Below are 19,441 nucleotides of genomic sequence, written 5' to 3' on the forward strand. Positions count from 1 at the left end.
CCCAGAATACAGAATATGAAATGGTGCAAATAATAATAATGCAACGGTCCGATCATTTATAAATAGCACACCTTCCCACCGACTTTTCTCAAGCGCGTCGCACCTTTCACCATTGTGTCTAGTATTTTTGGAGGAGCCACCTGGCAACCGTATGCATGCTCACCTCAACTGAGCTTTTTGCAATCTCATCTAATGTTAAAGTGAGTTTGGGTTCCTGATCACACAGATGCATTTGAGTCGCTCAAAAGATTTCCATTTCATTGTTTGTTTCTTAATAATAATAATTATAATTAAAAAAAATTCTTTACCTGGATTTTTGTATTTTCTAACATTTAAATATTCTATTTTATCTGCCCTGAATAAAGATGTGCAACACGATTTACATGTAATTATCTATCGTACATTTTGCATATGTTTAATCACTAGAAATGTTATATTGTTTGATATTGATATAAATTAACATCAGAAAAATACAAGATTATTGCCTTTCCCAGTAAGATTTCCCCCGTTTTAAAAAGACATCCCCACTCTCTCACATCGAAAAACAATTCTATAATCCGGAGGCAAAAAAAATGTCTGACTAGTACCTACTGGATGTGGCAAAGTCCTCCAACATTTCAGACCGACACGAGTCCAAAGATATGAGCACACAATAACAAGATTTATAATGAATGTTTAGTTTGAACCACACCTGTATATTATCCCCATTTGATTTTTCTCCCCGACAAATTGGTGTGTCTCCCCCCCACCCCCTTGTTATTCCAGGTGCCGGAGTGCCCCAGTTCCAGCCTATTGCTTTGAATGGCCGTATACAGCTTCTCACTAACGGCTCTTTGCTCATTAAGCACGTTCTGGAGGAAGATAGCGGATACTACCTCTGCAAGGTCAGCAATGATGTGGGCGCGGACGTCAGCAAGTCCATGTATCTCACGGTTAAAAGTAAGAACTGAAAACATTTACTTCTTGCTGTCCAGGTATTACTTTTGTAGCCAGGAATATTGGGGAAGTGGGATTCTTCCTTGCTTTTATGCACCTCGTTCACGTGAACATATTTTCCAGTGAACAATTTTTCTTTCAAATATAATAAATTCAGATGAACTGCCCATATCTAGAGATGTGTGAACTTTCTGACTGGGTTCACAAATACAGTATCTCTGTGTCTCTTGCTGTCTCTCGCAATCTATTTAAGGAGGAAGGAATATTCTAGATGGTTAGATTCCAGGAGGACAAGAGGAGAGGAGCCTCGGGGAGAGTAGATCTGTAATATTTATAAAGTAATAGTATAGAACTTTTTTATTATGTTGTACGTAGGGACAGTACCCATTAATTTAGGATCCCTGAATGAAGGAATGGCCCCTGAATAAGTAATGAAAAAGATTACGACACGCCATAGAGGGCCTCAGGAAAGTGGGTGTTGGCGGATCAGCTGTACCTGCGGATCGGCACTAATATTCCTCATTAGTGTATGGAAGTGGCAGTTCCCAAACAGGCAAAAGGTATTGGGTCAAGTAAGAAAAGACCCTCTAGTATTCCTGTAGGGGCCCAGAGTAATCAGATTAATACCCGGTGATGGTTCTGAAGCAACAAGGAGGACCGGATCCCACACTTTGAGCAACTAAGTCAAAGTATCTTCATTTGAGTGTTGAGTGGGCACTGATGGAAGAACAGTATTCATGTATGTGTACTATAAAATCCAGTACAACGTTGTTAACATTAGCAAACACGTAGTTCCCAGCACTCAATAATGGAATGATCAGATGATGACCAAATAAGGAGATTTAATATGAAAATGTATCATACCATGAGAATATACACACTGGGGGTTGTGGGAGTAAAAGTGAAAAGGGAGGTATTAATTACTCTGGGGGTTAGCTGACACCTTAAGGCGAAGGGGTGCAATGGAGGATAAGGAATGGTGAAAACAAGGGGAGGGAATCGGACGTATGGAGGGGAGGAGGGGGGAACAGGGAGGGTGAGGGATACAGTAAGGAAAAAATGGAGGCTGTAAAAAATGAAAGATAGAGGGGGCAACGTTTCGGGGATAACCCCCTTCTCCTGGCACATTGTTAACGTGAATGAACAGTCCCTGTGATTGGGGACATGAATAAATGACAGTTGTACTACAAAAGTTCCTGGCGCCAATTATTCTACAACCTTGCTACCTCATCGCCCAGCCGCCTGGTACCAGCACCCTGAGCCAAGGTAACCTGTGTGGAGAAGCCATACATAACACACCGACGTAACCTCCCTAGAAGCCGGGCAGGGAGGGCCACATATACATCACTCTATTTTATACAGAAAGTATATGGTTTCAACAGCACTCAAAGAATATACATATTGTGTGGTCATATTGTGGCAATATCCCAGTAACATTTCTTTATAACATATTTGGCATTTGACTTTATTTTTCTCATTTGAGTGCTGCTCCCCCCCCCCATTTCTTGTTATATCACTCTATTTTATGTTTATATTACATGCCAGATAAAATTAATAAAAACATTTATTTTTTTAAAAACTTTATTACGCGACAAATAAACGAGTGAGTCTGTACAGATCATCTAGATCAAGATATTTGCGATTTCGGTTAAACGTTCATATGGATTTCAAATACTTTTGTGTAGAAAAAAAAAATGTACCATATCTCGTTGACTATTTAGAATCGACTTTCAGGAGTTTTTGTAGAAATTAATCCTGTGACAGATAAAGATATACAAATGTGAACAGCAGCTTAATTACCTTACATGCTGGGCTTGCACTACTACCTTGCAGTTGAAATCTCATGTTGAAGAGCCTGCCATAATAAAGCTGTGGGATGATCTAGAATACAGAGGCAAAGACACGAGAGGGATATAACCACTTGGCTCACAATGAAAATATATTCTGTAATCAATTCTATGTCATTTGCACTCCCACTCCTTATAAGAAGATGAAGAATAGGGGGAAAGGGCCATCAAATCCCATTTAGCCTATGGAAAGAGAAGGCATGTCCTGCTCTTCACCCAGTAATGTCACACTAAAGCAGGGGTGGCCAACTCCAGTCCTCAAGGGCCACCAACAGGTCATGTTTTCAGGATATCCCTGCTTCAGCACAGGTGGCTCAATCAGAGGCTCAGTCAAAGACTTTCAAAAGTCTTTGACTGAGCCTCTGATTGAGCCACTTGTGCTGACGCAGGGACTGATTGAGCCACCTGTGCTGAAGCAGGGATATCCTTAACACCTGGCCTGTTGGTGGTCCTTGAGGACGGGAGTTGGCCACCCCTGCACTATAGGAATGGGAAATAAATTAGGCTGGGTTACACTAGTACTATACTATTTATAATCTTTATAATAGTTTTAGTTCTACGTACATTACATGAAGCATTTTAGTTTCATTGGCTCCCATTTTTGCACTTGGAGGGGCTGTGTAACCAGAGGAAAGGGGCATATAATTGAACCATTTATTATGTCCGTGGCAAAAAAAGCCCTGCTGGGGAAATCTGCATAATCAAGCCTTTGGTTCATTACTGATGACGGAAGGGGAGTGTTCATTCTCCCTTCTTTCCGCCATCATTGCAGATCGTGTGAAAGCACAAGAAGCAATCTCCCCTAAGCGAACGTGCACCTTTCGTTAACGTAGCTGCTGCGTCATGGGGCGCCAAAACCCATGGCGTAGCTACGTCTTGGTGCACTCAAATGGTTAATATACAGATTTAGCAGTTATTGCAGCGCAGCACACACAACGCACCTGCGGGAGCAGATGCCATTGTGTCTGAATTAGATGCGTGCAGGTGGGTCAACAGGGCTTCTGTACCCACTGGCGCATGCCAGCTGAGGCCATAGCGTTTGCGGCATCTGTAGTTGCATTTGTCATAGTGTTCAATTGTTCTTCACAGGACATTGTTCATGGAATAACAACCTCACAATAAAATGACAGATACCACATAGAGATATTGACAAATTAATATTTTCTAAATACATGGTTACTACAGAATTGTACGTCTTAGAAAATTACTTTGTCGGTTATCATATATTGTATTGGAGCAATTTGAAAATTAGATATTGTTGCATGTAAGGTTTTTTGAACAAGATGGAGGCGCTGCACCACTGAGTAAAGACGGAGGCATCCACCCCAGTAACCTGGTCCTGTTATCCCCCATACCATCGCGGGAGACTCAGGCCCTCCTGTTGCCAGCAGGTATGCACCACCCAGACACACGTAGCCAGACCCTAGTACAGAGGGGGGCCCAATCTGCGATTGGCCCCGGGAAGAGGGGCTACATACAGATACACATTTACACACTGGCACGCGCACTATGTACAAACAGCTAACTATCTGGTCAAGGATTTCAAAGTATCTGTAAAATGCAATGTCGGCCACTTTTACTAAGCAGTGCTGTATCGTAAAAACCCTTTTGGCGAATCTGGCCCATTCCGTTTCTACAATATGAGAACCTACAGATGTAGTAATCCAAACTGTCTTCTGTGCCGCTGCCAAACATGGTCACGGCACCAAAGGATTATCGCTGCGGGAGTACCCATTAGCAAAGCATGGACGCCCTACAGTTCCATTTCAGCAGACACTGTGGACTTTTGCTTGTTCATTCTCAGCACCAGGTACAGGGAGTCTTGCTACATCTGTGATCAATGTAATTGTAACACCCCTTGTGTATACTGTTATGTATGCACGCTGCCTCCTGGTGGAATTCGGGGGTGAATCTACTCTGCATGACACATTCAAGCACTGATGGACTTGCCCTCAAGCCAATAACTGTGACTCCGGAAAGGAGTCATACCATTTGGACTGTCTCTTCTGAGTCTGCATATGACAAGCCAAATAACGACACAGCAAACAACATACCAGATCCAGTGTTAAACGGAGAGTGCTTTTCCATGACTTTCTTAACACAGAAGATAAAGTATTATACATTGAGAATTAGGAACTTTGCAATTCAAATATACTTTACTAAGGACCCTGCAGCATTACAGAACAAGAATAAAAGGGATGCCTGCATGAGTAACAAAAATAGCATTTATAGCAGTAATAATTGCCATGAAAATATATTCATTTTATAAATCTTCAAGATTGTATTTCCTCCTGTCTTCTTACTCATTCTTGCAATGGCCTTGCCTTTTTTTTCCACAGGCTTTGTCTGCCCTGGGGACCCATGAACCAGTTCTTGTCCCCTATCACACTGGTATCTGGGAGCCTGACGCATTCCAGCAGTGAAGCTCCCTCTGGTAGTCATTAATTGATCGTGCATAATGTGTATATCAAGCTCTGCAAGGTCACCCTCACTGTTCTCCTTTGCCTTAGAACAGGCAGCAGAAAGGAGGCAGAGAGATGAAATGCACTGCAGGCTGTTCTCTGGCTGACACAAATAGGGAAGAACATTTATTTTTTTTCACAACGCATTTGTATTCAAAATGTTTTGCTGCGGATACAATGTCGGGTTTGGGTTGAACTCAAGGCTTTCTTTGTACTTTACACCTAGGGGATGGTGCATAAAAAGGTGGCAATAAATCATATTCTGTCTGGTTGGCAAAGCAGAAACTAAACAGACTTGTCACATGGAAGCCTAGAAATGAATAGTAAAAAAAACCCATAACTTTTCCCATTTCCTATTTGCTACAAGATCTCCAAACGAATGGTTCCCCTGTCCTTGACCCATATTTAGGATACTCTTGTGTCTAGCCTGAGCAGCTTTGAATTACTTTACATAATTAAACTCCGTCACCTCTGCTAGGCGAGACTTTTCCATGGACCCACTAATCTGTCTGTAAAGGAGTACTTCCTCGTGCTTGCACTGAGCTTGCCACCTTACCAAGAAATAGACCTGTATGCATGGAATACTAAGTAGCCTAAAACCAGGCTTGGCGGTACAATATTCTTATTGCAGCTCCCTAATACATTACTTCCACTGAGGTAGAGAAAGCTCAGCGTACTACACTTTATATACCCTATACTCCTTTGCATATTTCTGCCGAAGACCTGTTGTTTTTATGTCAGGTTATGTATGCGTTGTTTTCTCCAAAGCTCATGGGGTGTGTTTATTTGGGTGCTGGTGGAGGGTTACTGTGCCTGCCCTGAGCAAAGAGCAGGACGTTAATATTTTGTCCCTCTATGCTGCCTGTCAGGAAATGGAAGGCAAACCTAAATATCTACCTTATTAGCCCATTTACGTTGGTTAGACCTGGTCCTAATCATTATAAGGTGTATTTATCTAGTTTTGTCCAGGATTCCTAGTTTAAATATTCTGTACCATTACTGCTGAGAAGAAAGGCTGGAGTAATGTTTGAACTGCGGAAAATTGGAACAGAGGCTATATTCATCCTATTTGTCTGCAATCGTTTTTCCTGAAACAATTAACTACTGTAAAATGTTAATTACACAGCTGCACTATCCAGTCTATAAGGACAGGAGCTTGAGGTAAAATGCCAGGACCTAATCTTGGTGGAGAAAACCAGATTAAGACCCTCTGGGGCCCTAGACATGTCCACGGACAGCGTGTGCACCACGGCCAAAAAACGCACCTGCTTCAAGCGGGTGACGTCACCGCCGCGCACACCTCCACACGGGCGAAGGCACTATGGACTTGGCCTAAAGTAACATCTACAGATTAAACACAAAGCTTACAGTTTTTGGTAAGGATGGTGGTTGAAACGTCAGAATTGGGCCATGGGACTTACCATCTTTTCTCTTGCTCAGCAACTAAAGATTAGACGCCAGTCACCAATTATATTAAAACCCAAATGGCAGCCACGGCTACAAACTAAATGACAGTATATTGTACAGAAAGTCACAAGAGCCTTGGTTTTATTTCATGATCGTACATTTGTAATAAAAACTCAAACCTCGTGAAAATGTAACAGATTAAAAATGAAGAGCCTTACAGTAGTGTTAAGCAATAAGACAACGTAAGGCACCACAAGACCCCTTATCGACCATTTACTTGAATGTGGCATGATGGAACTGTAAGGTGTCACATGGCTTAGCACCGCTTTGGAACAATATGTCCTGAAGTGACCGCGATTATATGTTATATTTACAGATGTTTCATGTACAGTTAGAGACAATAAGTGTTATGGGCACACAGTATGTAACAGTTACACATCAGATTAAATTGTGAGACAGCTGAAATCTTGAAAGAACTTAAACTGGTGGCGGCTTTGAGAGGAGTCTCTGGTAAGTTATTCCAGACGTGAGGTGCACGGAAACAGAAGGAAGAGCGACGAGATTTCTTTGTGGAACTTTGGAACCGTGAAAAGTGTTTTGGAGTCAGATCTCAGGTGATAAATGTGTGTGACGAAGCCAACCTGATTGGTGAAACGCGTAGGAGGAGGAGCTAATAGGTCACGATCACACAGGCAACAGAGGCTTGAGAGACTGAGACGGAGGTTGTTCGCCTTGCTACACTGATCTGACAGAGGAGTCTAGCCTGCCGGGAAGGGTGCTTTCGTCACATCCGGAAGCGACGTCACACCAGGAAACCCGTGCCACGTGTCGACACTAGCGCCAGGATCGAAGGAGTGGATTTGGGCACACCAGCCAGCCGCAGCAGCTACCGGAGTGGAAGTGTACCAATGGAGGAGGTTCTCTGCAGGAGACGCTTTCACGGAAAGAACGCAGAGCAGCGCGGTGAACATCAGCAGCCCATTACATCTATCCCTGTTCCTATCCAGCGCTTCCAGACTGATGGCTAGGAGCCTTGTGAAAGGATCGCAGTGTTCTGACTTACCACTACTACAGACAATAACAGTTCTCAGCTAAGTTGCCTCTGTGTCATACATTTTACTAAATTTTTGCGTCCTTGCACTGTATTGTTTTATTTTTATATTCCTCAGTCATTTCCTATCATAAAATTGATCAATCATCATTGCCTACTTTTGCGCCTCCCTATATTTTCTCTTTTAGATAAACGCGTGTGGTAGGGGTGAGGAGCTTGTTCAGATAGCCTGGTAGCTTGTACAGAAAGTATTTGAAGGAGGTTGAAATCGCCAAGCACAGCTCACTCTTGCCAATCTGTGAGTAAATTGTGCCAAGAAAGTGAGTCATATCAGTCAGGGATTTTATAGGGGCACTAGATGCCAGCAATAAGAATAGTTTTAGAGAAGGGGAGGCATATTTGAGCAACTAGGATTTAAAATTTAGCAGCATAAATAATGAGTCTTGAGTGTAAAATAACACATCTCTCCTCCTCTCGTTGACCTATCTTTCCTAAAAATGGAGTGTCCCTGAATGGAGATAGATTAATCAAGAATTTTAGGAGTTAGCGATGTCCTTAGTTCATCTAGTTTGGGCAGCAGGCTACGAATATTAAATAAAGACAATAGCCCTTTTGGAAATGTCATAGGGGTATGGGACAGAGTTGAAAAGGGAGGGCCTGGGTTGAGTTCAATTTCTCAAACATGTGACCTAACGCTCAGCCATAATATCATAGAGTAACAGATTATTTACTTAAGGGTGCACATAGGGGATTTTTCTTTGGATCCGTTACTTGGGACCCTGTTGAGCTCAATAGCCACTGTTAAAGAGAGTAACAATATAAATAGACATTTGGATAATTGTAGGCTGCAAAGCTGCGATGTTTGCCATACTGTAGGTGTTACAATGAGCGGTGGTTGGTTTGCTGGGTTTTCAGAGCTCTCCACCAACATTCTGTAAATGATGCAAGGCTTTTCAGAAGTCCAGGGTGTGTGATTACACTGGGTGTGAACCAGGAGGGAGAAGTGTGTAGTTGATAGAGAAACATTTACATGAACAGAATTGAGGTACGTAGCAGGTTCATTATCAGAAACATAGATAGCAAAGGCAAGGCTGTGTACCGTACTTCTCTATAGCTGAAAGGGATTAAATACAGGGTTCCAGGGCTGCCGGAAGACTGCTGTTGGTACTGTAGGTAGAGTTGTAAAGTTGATGTCAAATGATGAGTAAATAATTCAAGCATATCACCTGATGTTAATCAGGGCTAGTTTGCACAATTAAACTTGGCAAATGGCTAACAAGCAGATTCATGGTGTTAACAGCCTAGCATTAAACATACAGTATGAGATGAGCAACATTAGGTGAAAGGGATCAGATAAGAATCCTGACAGAGGTAACATACATTTCTACTACATGAAACTCAAACTGTCAATAGCCACGTGAAACAGACCAAATTAAGTCCTTTTCATTACCAATTAGCTTTTAAAGATGTTACTTTGTAGTTTAACTTCACTAGGAAAATAACCAATAATGGCAGATAGACAGAACTTTTTCTAGCCTTCCCACTAAATATATTTTGTATTTATTCTCCGGCCCATTGTGTAAATTAGGATTTTAGGTGGGAGTTGCACATACTGTATGCTTGCAGGGATATTGTTACCTATTGTTTTATCTTATATTGTAAAATAGTAGCACACCGTGGGTAGAGATAAGTGAACCCACCCAAATCCGTTTCCCGAATTTTCTTGCATTATCCCCCCCAAATCCATTTTGCGGTGTAACATCCGCGGACGGATTTGGTGGGGTTTAATCTGCGCGGATTCATCAAAATCCACCATTGGATGCAATCCGTTGACGGATTTGTTGAATTCAATCTGCGGATTCAGCAACTCATTGGTGGATTCTTAAGAATCCGCCGATGGATCGCTGAAACCGCTGATTGGATTCTGCAAATTCGTCCCCGTGTCGCGGAATCCATGGTTGTGATACATTTGAATAAATGCATTAAAATGATGCAGTAAGCGTGCTCTTACAGTATGTGCAGATAATGAACGTGAACCACGCATATAGGCTTACAACACATACCCACTATATTTGCAGTTTGCTGCTTAGTGTAACTGCGACTTTGAAGTACAGTACGGTTAGAAGTTAATTGTGTAGTGCAGGTGTTGCCAACTCCAGTCCTCAAGGACCACCAACAGGTCAGGTTTTCAGGATATCCCTGCTTCAGCACAGGTGGCTCCATCAGTCAAAGACTGAGCCACTGATGGAGCCACCTGTGCTGAAGCTGAAGACCGAGCCACTGATTGAGCCACCTGTGCTGAAGCAGGGATATCCTGAAAACCTGACCTGTTGATGGCCCTTGAGGACTGGCGTTGGCCACCCCTGGTGTAGTGTGATTGGCAGGGTTTTGTTTCCCTGACATCTCACCACTGTAACATGTTGTTCTCTACATTTTCAAACCTCACCCAGGAAATATGCCTATAAGTCATTACAGGAATGTTGTGTAATTCACCAGCCTTCGTTCAAGTTCAATGTCATGGAATACAGTGGCAAAACTCAGTGCTAGAGCCACATGGCCTTGTGAAAGTATTTGTATCCGTTGTGCCAAAGTTCCAAAGCATTACATTGTAAGCCAGGCAATATTATTCCATTACGGACAGTATTCTGTTGACTTATTTTTATAGGTTGCTCCAGAATTGAAATAGTTAAAAAACTTGGGTTCGTTCTGTCTGATTTATTTAAAGCCTTGACGTGTATGATATTCACCATTGAATTCTGCCAACCTTGAGCGCCCTCTGTATTTTAATCCTCGCTAAATAATAAAAAAAAAAATGTAAAAAATGTGAAGCCTGCACTTGTGCAAATATGCGCAAAAATCTACATTCCCCTATTCCCTTCTTTCTTCTAATAAATCGTCAGAAAATGTATTCCTGTATGAATACAGAAGAGCACAGCCTGAAATCTAAGCGAGGTCACACATCTTTCATATTAAATATTTAACAAAGTTTAACTAAACTGACTGTACTCAATGGCAAGCTGTTTTGCTTAACACTACAAAGGCTCCTTGAAGTGGGAAGACTGTGAAATACCTTAATCTTCTTGGTGAAAGACAGCACTGAGATCCGGAGTTTAAAGTGTAGACTGTTAAAAAAATTCTTATCTGGAAGAAACTGATTTCATGGTTATTTAACTCCCACGCTTCTGCTGTAATGAAAGTTACATGATGCACTCATTGAATGTTTAGTTACATGTACATACTGTATGATGTCTCTTCACATGTTATAGAGTATCGTGTTACAGGCAATTAAAAAACGAAAGTGAAAAAGGAAACTTATCTAATAGTGGCGCTCTATATAAAAATATTAGCTATACATATAATCGTAGTGATAATAATAATCAAAAGGTGATACTTATGCAAACACATAAAACAGGTGCTGCTATGACCCGGTGAGGATTGCTCTGTCAGTCCTCGTGTTGAGAAGTAGGGATGAATCTCCGGGAAGCGCAGGGATATGTGAAAACAAAAATGTATATAGATAGTGCAATATTGCTGTGATAAATTAAATAAATTGGCTGATCTAATGCAGATGTACTCACAAGTGTGAGAAGGATAAAGGCACATAAAGGTATCTTTCCCAGAGTATGGATGTCACACTCTACGCGTTTCGATGAAATCGATGAGATGAAACGCGTAGAGTGACGTTTGTACTACTGGCCGGAACCCCTGGAAGCCGATGACATAATTTCCTGTGCAGTTGGAACGCAAACCAGTGACACGCACGCCACGGAAGGAGGGGAACCAGATACACCATCTATCCGGCTGCTGAGATCCACTACGTGTGATCAAAATGCTTTTAAACTTTTGAAATCATGTGAGTGTAATACCTTTCACTTACCTTTTATAAATTCCTGGTATACAGTCTGCGCTATGTCCAGTCTTCTTTTCTAAGGTCTCTTGGATTCTATATGGGGCTGAGATTGATTTCCTGAATACAGTGTGACATCCATACTCTGGGAAAGATACCTTTATGTGCCTTTAACCTTCTCACACTTGTGAGTACATCTGCATTAGATCAGCCAATTTATTTAATTTGTCACAGCAATATTGCACTATCTATATACATTTTTGTTTTCACATATCCCTGCGCTTCCCGGAGATTCATCCCTAATTAAAAAACGAAACCCTGCAGTGTTGCAGTTACATGGATATCAGTTTTATACCCATGTCCACTGAAATCTTCCAAAAATAATCTCTTCAATTCCAGATGTGCCGCCAACGCATTGCAACTCTTGTGTTCCTTGCACGTGCAGCACTACAACGCTTCAAGAAACATTATGGTTTATCCGCATATTCACCTAGATTCACCAAAGGTTGATATACGGTAGCTGCTAAAATGTTGGCATTATTTAAATATTTGATGGCGGCGATGTTCTGCGGAATTACTGCCGTATTCGGGAAGAACTATGCATTCCTATATTGGGAGAAAGATTCATCTCATTTGCAGACACAATATTTGCATAGCCCTGGCCAGGAGTCATCAAAGCATGAGGCAAGATATCGCTCCGGACCTGGCGGTGACTGCCATTCAGGTCAATGGCAGTTACCACTAGAGATGGGCATTTTTTTGGGGCGGATTTGGAGCCAGATCAGATCTGCCGGTTCCTTTGGTTTGCAGATTTCCGTGGATCCATCTAAAAAAAGGGGTAGTTTGCGTTTTGCCGATTTGTAATTTGTTTTTATTACCAATACACTCTGCGGAATCTGCAACCTGTAGGTGGATTTTCTGAATCCTTAAGATTCCGCCAACGGATTGTATCCAATGGCGGATTTTGATGAATCCGTGCAGATTAAAACTGACCAAATCTGTCCGTGGATTTTACACCGTGAAACGGGTTTTGCGGGGAAAATGCGAGAAAATCTGGGAAACCGATGTGGGCAGATTCACTCGTCTCTGCGTTGGCTCCTGGCCAGTGAGACAATAAACCGACGTTACAGTATGTATAAAAGTGAGGCTGCTGAGAAGTATGTGGGAGAAGAGTAAGCGTAATGCAGACTGGGCCATGGTTGTACTGCTTTCCGAGGTTAACCTTGGTATGGCGGATTCTCTTTGTCTCCAAAGGCAAGGCTATCGAGCATATATCTTTGTGTATTTCCACTTCTATTTAACTCCTTGTATGACTCAATGTGCAATTAAAGATCTGCACACCCTAAAATGTGAACACCAGGACAGGACTTCTTCCAAAGGCCTATGGCAGCATATTATTTAACCCATTTGATGCCAGTGAATTGCAAATGATTGCCTTCTGTCACCAAAGGGGGCTTCTAAACAACATAAACACAACAGAACAAAATTGAGCACAAATATCATTAAAGGTGATTATACTGAACACACGTCTGAATTAAATCTTATAATGAAAGGTATACCGTCCCTGGAGGAAGTGCTGCTCCCGAGATGGGCTCAATCCAAGTCCGTGAACGAATGGCAGAAACAGAAGTTCAGGAGCGCAAGTAGATCCAGGTGCATATGGATATAAAACAACAATATATAGTGCAATACAGTATTGGTGAAATAATGGAAATAATAAATGTATAGCTCACTCACATGGTCCGTGAGTGGATTTAGACAATGCGGTTATTCTGAGTAACCAACTCATGTAGGTATCCAAGCACTCGCGTACTGTAGTTGCGTTCGTCAGAGCCGGTTGAAGAGAGTAGGGGACAAAAGGAGGGGAATCCCACATAGAAAATAGAGGAGACACTGATAGTGCAGATTGCATTATAATAAAAAATACTGCGACAAGATGCACTCCCTCTCCCACCGATATTCCAGCTGCGATGGCCGTTCCCCAGGGAATGTTGGTGAAGCCCAGAGACACTGGGACCAAATCAGTGCTGAAAGTACTTCCAAAATGTCCACCATCAACAGAGCAGTCCTCTAAATGTCTGTATAGATCCACCCTACGCGTTTCACTCTCTCGAGCTTCCTCAGGGATTAACTGCTGTACCTACCCCAGAATCTGACCCTGGATGGTGCCTACGCCTACCTTTGCATTTTGCTTGTGAGTGGCATGTATCTTTTCACTGTATCTTTTTATTATAAAGCAATTTGCACTATCCGGGTCTCCTCTGTTTTCTATGTGGGATTCCCCTCCCTTTGTCCCCTACTCTCTTCACCCGGCTCTGATGAACGCAGCTACGTTAGTGCTGGGATACCTACATGAGTTGCTTACTCAGAATAACCGCACTGCCTAAATCCACTCGCAGACCATGTGACGGATCACGGACCAGATTTATTATTTCACCAATACTGTATTGCACTATATATGTTTATTTTATTTCCATATGCACCTGGATCTATTTGCGCTCCTGAACTTCTGTTTCTAAACAACATAAACACCCTACAAATAAATCCCGAGGCAGATTCCTCAGGCGATGGTACAGATTATCACACTCCATCCGGCGGCGTTAACTCATATTAACTTGAATAGGAGTTGACACTGGATTGAGTGTGCTAAATTGTGCTGGGGTTTGATTAATCATCCCAAAAAAGCATAACATCCATACTGTATGTTCAAATAGAAAGCCTTTAGTAGCACAAGTGGCCACCCTGTCATGGGTTGACCATGACTGTGGCTACTAAGGGGTATTATATAAATGTATTCTACATGTTAACATTTTGTATTTTTATCAACTTGTTAGATTTGCCTATGTGTATGTATATAGGGGCCATTATGTATATAAGCAAGGTAGACCTAACTCCAGGTATCTGAGTTTAGTGAATAAGTGTGGTCACTTATTTTGTTGCCTTTATTTGCACACGTAATTAGGTGATACATGGTCGCTTGCATGCTCATTTGTAAAACTGACATTCAATTTACTCAACATTTATCACACCAATAAAATATACATTATGGAAGTGGTACCTAAGCATTAAAGTTTTAGTGACTAAAGCGTTACATTTAATGCTGATTTTTAAGAAATGGTAGAAATAGTAAATCTAGGCCATTGTATTGACTGCACATCAAATGTTGAGCAAAATGACTCTGTATTGCAGATAGACAACTGCAATATTTATTGCATTTCTTCCTATTAATATCCTGTACACCGTACAAAACAGCTGTTACACAATTTTCCTGCACATTATGTGTAGCCCTAGCTAATGCAGATGTGCGGATGTGTTGTTGGTTGTGGTATATACTGTATCATAAATATAAGTAGGGAGGGAGATAAATTTTGCAGGGAGTCCTCAATTGGAGTGTCGAGAGGCTTTGGATAAATTAGCAGGAGCGACGTATGCTACAGTAGATGTGAGGCGGGTGAATAGCAGATGTGTCAAGAGTTATCTGGCTGTAATGTTCACACCTTCTTTAAATTAGGGTGCAGTAAATTAACTACTGTCAATGTTTCCAGAATGTCATGAATCCCGGATCTTCATTTAACCCATTGTTAATCCAGTCCAGATGTCAAATTTAATCGAGTCAAGATGTCAAAATGGACTCAAATTGAGTCCAGGTGTCAAATGTATTTTAATTCCCATGGGCTTCTCTCCTGTGTATTTTTACATTTCCTCTGATGTCTAATACGAGTAAGTCAGATAAGTGTCCGGTCGGAGTTCTTGTATTGGTGTTTCATTTGCTGAATCTGTTATGAGTCATCATTTTCTTAAGGGCCTGTTTGGTTTTCCAACATTAGAACATATTGGTGCATTTTCTACATTATACAAGATCCGCCACATGAATAATAGATTTGCAGGTGAAGGATCCTAATATCCTGGTCTTATTGTTCTGTGCCTCGGGACTGATAGCCTCTTTGCATGAATGCTTGCATGTTTAAGTGAATTCACTACATTACACATATACAGTATGCTACTTTTCACTTTCCAGTGCAAACTTGGTAGTCGAACATACTGTAATTGCAGTGTTACCAAATAGAAGATGAGTGTGAGTATTAATAGCATACACCCTAACACATTAGGGAAAGGGATGCATTTCAGCTGAGAACTTTTCCTAATATTACTTTTATGTCTGAAGCACTTATTCCCATTATGTATTACATTTATTACTGCAGTGAAGTGCTATTTAAATAAAAAGAATATACATACAGAACTGAATCAATGACATTTGGGTTCTTTACAGTAAGGGCAGTTTTAATGTGGAAATTATTACCCAGGAGACTGTGATGGCAGATACAATAGATTTGTTCAAAAAAGGCTGGAGATCATTTTAGAAAGGAAAGGTATACAGGGATATACCAAATAACTAAACATGGGAAGGATGTTGATCCAGGGAGTAATCTGATTGACAATTATTGGAGTCAGGAAGGAATTTATTTTTCCCCTTATGGGATGTCATTAGATGATATAACACTGGGGATTTTTGGCTTGCCTTCCTCTGGATCAATATACTGTAAGTACAAATATAGGATAAAGTATCTGTCATTGGAATTTAGCATAGGTTGAACTTGATGGACGCATGTCTTTTTTTCAACCTCATCTACTATGTAACTGTGTAACTATGTAATTATATATCCCAATAGTCCTTTCAGGGACAAAGGGACAACCCTCACCTGGAGAGACTCCTGCACACATAAAGGAGCACTCCTGTGATATTTCCCAATAGGATATGCAAATTATATTTAAATGCCTCCCATTCGCACATGTTCCATGTATCGCAGGTGCGCCGCTCTTTGGGCACACGTGTCTCTCCACGTGTTTGAAAGTGGGTTTCAGGGGATATATATAGTACTCGGGACTGTAGTAGAATAGCGCTCTCTCCCTCCCGGTGGCTGCTGGCAGAATTGCATGTATCCGCTCAAATCTTTTTACACCATCTAAGCATTTAGCATATTTGTCTGTGACTAGAATTTTGCCTGAACCGCGACGTACAATTTGTGGGGTCTTAAGTTAAATGTCGCTCGGAGGCTTTCACTTCTATTTTTTATAAGTCACACACTTTTATTTCTCTGATAGAAAACTGTAGACAATAGTAATATTGTAATGAACGAATCCCAAACGAGATGAAACATCTCTTTCCTAGCTGTGTCACTGTAACATTTTGATAATACAGTTCTAACAACGATTAGCATTCCAATTTTGATGCCAAACAATAATTATTTTTGTTCAAAGCAGAATCTCCATCTGAAAAAAGGCGCTTGCTGCCAGATTTTCTGACTGACTAGTCCATTAAGCATGGGTTAATATACGAGACATATGTCAGCCATGTCCTTACAAATGTGTGTTTTCTGCCAAATTAGTGTCTGAAGTACTGTACGCTGGCAGGAACCGCGTAACTGCTATGTTGGGACTATTTACTCAGATGCACAAAACTGTGCCGCTATGGACAGTTCTGTCCTAAATAAATAGCAGATCCAGAAGGTTATTTTTTGCATAGCACACACAATCGGCACGTTTGATGAGTAAATTCAACAAAGCAAAACTAACTGCCAAAATAATGCCACAATTGTGCCAAAGGCTGAGCATAAAGCCACCCAGCAGGAATTTGCATGCTAACTTAGACACGGCGTTCACCGTTGTTTATGGGGAACTTTGTACATTTGTTGCTACTGTGCTGTTTTCTATGTAGTTTGACACAAACAGATGCAGCCACCAGTATTAAAACACTTACCTGGGAGATTCTGGGGCAGTCTCACAGTAAATGCCCCAACATTGCCTCATCATTTCTGTGAGATTCTTAATGGCCCATCGGATTAACACAGCGGGGGTCCCTGCAGTCCCATTCAAACTGGATATCACAGCATCAGCACAGGTGGCTCAATGAGAGGCTCTGTTATAGGCCGAAGCAGGGATATCCTGAAAACCTGGCCAAGTGTTACACTGATGTTAAGAAAAATGTGAAAGTGTAACATCAATAAACATACATGTACAAATAAACTTAAAAAGTAAAGTGTTGCACACTATCTGTAATATCCACATTAATATATTAAATCCCCATGTGTTGATGAAATGACCCCACAAAGCAAATGCTGGCGAGCACCAAAAATCAAACCACAGGCGTGCGCATTAGCTGCTAATACAGAATGCCTCATCTGTCTCAATGTTACTATATCAGGATTGTCTTGAAACTGTTGCATAAACATAGATACTGTAAATTTCCCACAGTTGACATGTCTGTAGCCTCCATGTTAATTGTTTACACTCTTAGGAACCATTGTTAATAGAATAGATGGTGTATAACATTCCTGGGACCATGGTGGTATGTGACAAAACAGTTACTCTGTTAAATACACGTTACTCTGAACCTACGTTCTTATCTGAGCTGGCAATCGTTTGATGCTCCTCTTATAAATCTGTAAAAATCCTTCTGGTGTTACCAACATAACGGCTGCTTCAGTCAGTGTAACTCAGCAGCTACAATGTATCCTTATATTACTAAGGTAACATTATCTATTGTTACAATTTACAGCTCAAACTGCTGGGAATATTGGCAACAAATGATCACAAACAGGGAAGTGTTGCAAAGATCTGGCATTGCTGGGGAGGTGGGCTAAAACGTGCTATAGAAATCAAAGGATGCCTTACAACTCATTAGAAATAGCATTAAGAGTTGAATAATAAAAAATGTTAAAAATTCGTAATTATTATCTAATATTACAGAACGGATTTATTAAAAAAAAAAACATATGAGTGCACATGTTTTGCCGCTTTAAACTAAATTTGGTTTCTGGTTGAATCTTTGCCCTTCGGTGGTTACAAATTCGCCTTCCCTTTCTGCGAAGCTCATAACATCCGCTGACCAATGTTTATATATTTGCTTGAAGCAAATGTTTTAACGTTTGATCGACGAGCGAGTGTTGAGATGTGCGCATGCGTGACGCCCCTCCCACTTTCTCACAGTTGTAGATTGTTGAAGGGAGCAGGATATGATGGGCTGGTGGAGGGCCGGGTTAGTGTGGGTGGACAGGCAGGTAGGGACTAGGGAATGTCAAAACAATGATTTAATGAGTTTGCCAATGTACAGACATTCTCACCTTAGCGGCAGGCTCCAGGCGTGAAGCATTCACATGCGACAATGGTTCTTATTTTTAAAATAGAGGGCAATGTGCTGATCTGAGATTCAGCCATGAATAGCCGCACCTGCGTCAGTAACATTGTTACAATGTGCACCCACTAAAGATGTCAGTGTGTCGGTGTGTCGGTGTGTCGGTGTGTCGGTGTGTCGGTGTGTCGGTGTGTCGGTGTGTCGGTGTGTCGGTGTGTCGGTGTGTCGGTGTGTCGGTGTGTCGGTGTGTCGGTGTGTCGGTGTGTCGGTGTGTCGGTGTGTCGGTGTGTCGGTGTGTCGGTGTGTCGGTGTGTCGGTGTGTCGGTGTGTCGGTGTGTCGGTGTGTCGGTGTGTCGGTGTGTCGGTGTGTCGGTGTGTCGGTGTGTCGGTGTGTCGGTGTGTCGGTGTGTCGGTGTGTCGGTGTGTCGGTGTGTCGGTGTGTCGGTGTGTCGGTGTGTCGGTGTGTCGGTGTGTCGGTGTGTCGGTGTGTCGGTGTGTCGGTGTGTCGGTGTGTCGGTGTGTCGGTGTGTCGGTGTGTCGGTGTGTCGGTGTGTCGGTGTGTCGGTGTGTCGGTGTGTCGGTGTGTCGGTGTGTCGGTGTGTCGGTGTGTCGGTGTGTCGGTGTGTCGGTGTGTCGGTGTGTCGGTGTGTCGGTGTGTCGGTGTGTCGGTGTGTCGGTGTGTCGGTGTGTCGGTGTGTCGGTGTGTCGGTGTGTCGGTGTGTCGGTGTGTCGGTGTGTCGGTGTGTCGGTGTGTCGGTG

The 19,441-nt window shown here is 42.0% G+C and overlaps 1 protein-coding gene across 4 annotated transcripts in view; it reads left to right on the top strand.

The window, feature by feature from the left end:
- The window catches only part of DSCAM (DS cell adhesion molecule), a 587,331-nt gene that overhangs the window by 351,795 nt on the left and 216,095 nt on the right, over positions 1-19,441 (top strand). For all 4 annotated transcript variants that reach the window (XM_075593710.1, XM_075593712.1, XM_075593711.1 and 1 more), the window contains exon 11: positions 766-939. In XM_075593710.1, coding sequence (XP_075449825.1) covers positions 766-939 — 174 coding nt within the window. The remainder of the gene's footprint in view (positions 1-765; positions 940-19,441) is intronic.

This window comes from Ascaphus truei, chromosome 3 (assembly GCF_040206685.1).
Source record: "Ascaphus truei isolate aAscTru1 chromosome 3, aAscTru1.hap1, whole genome shotgun sequence".
NCBI classification, from domain to species: Eukaryota; Metazoa; Chordata; class Amphibia; order Anura; family Ascaphidae; genus Ascaphus; species Ascaphus truei.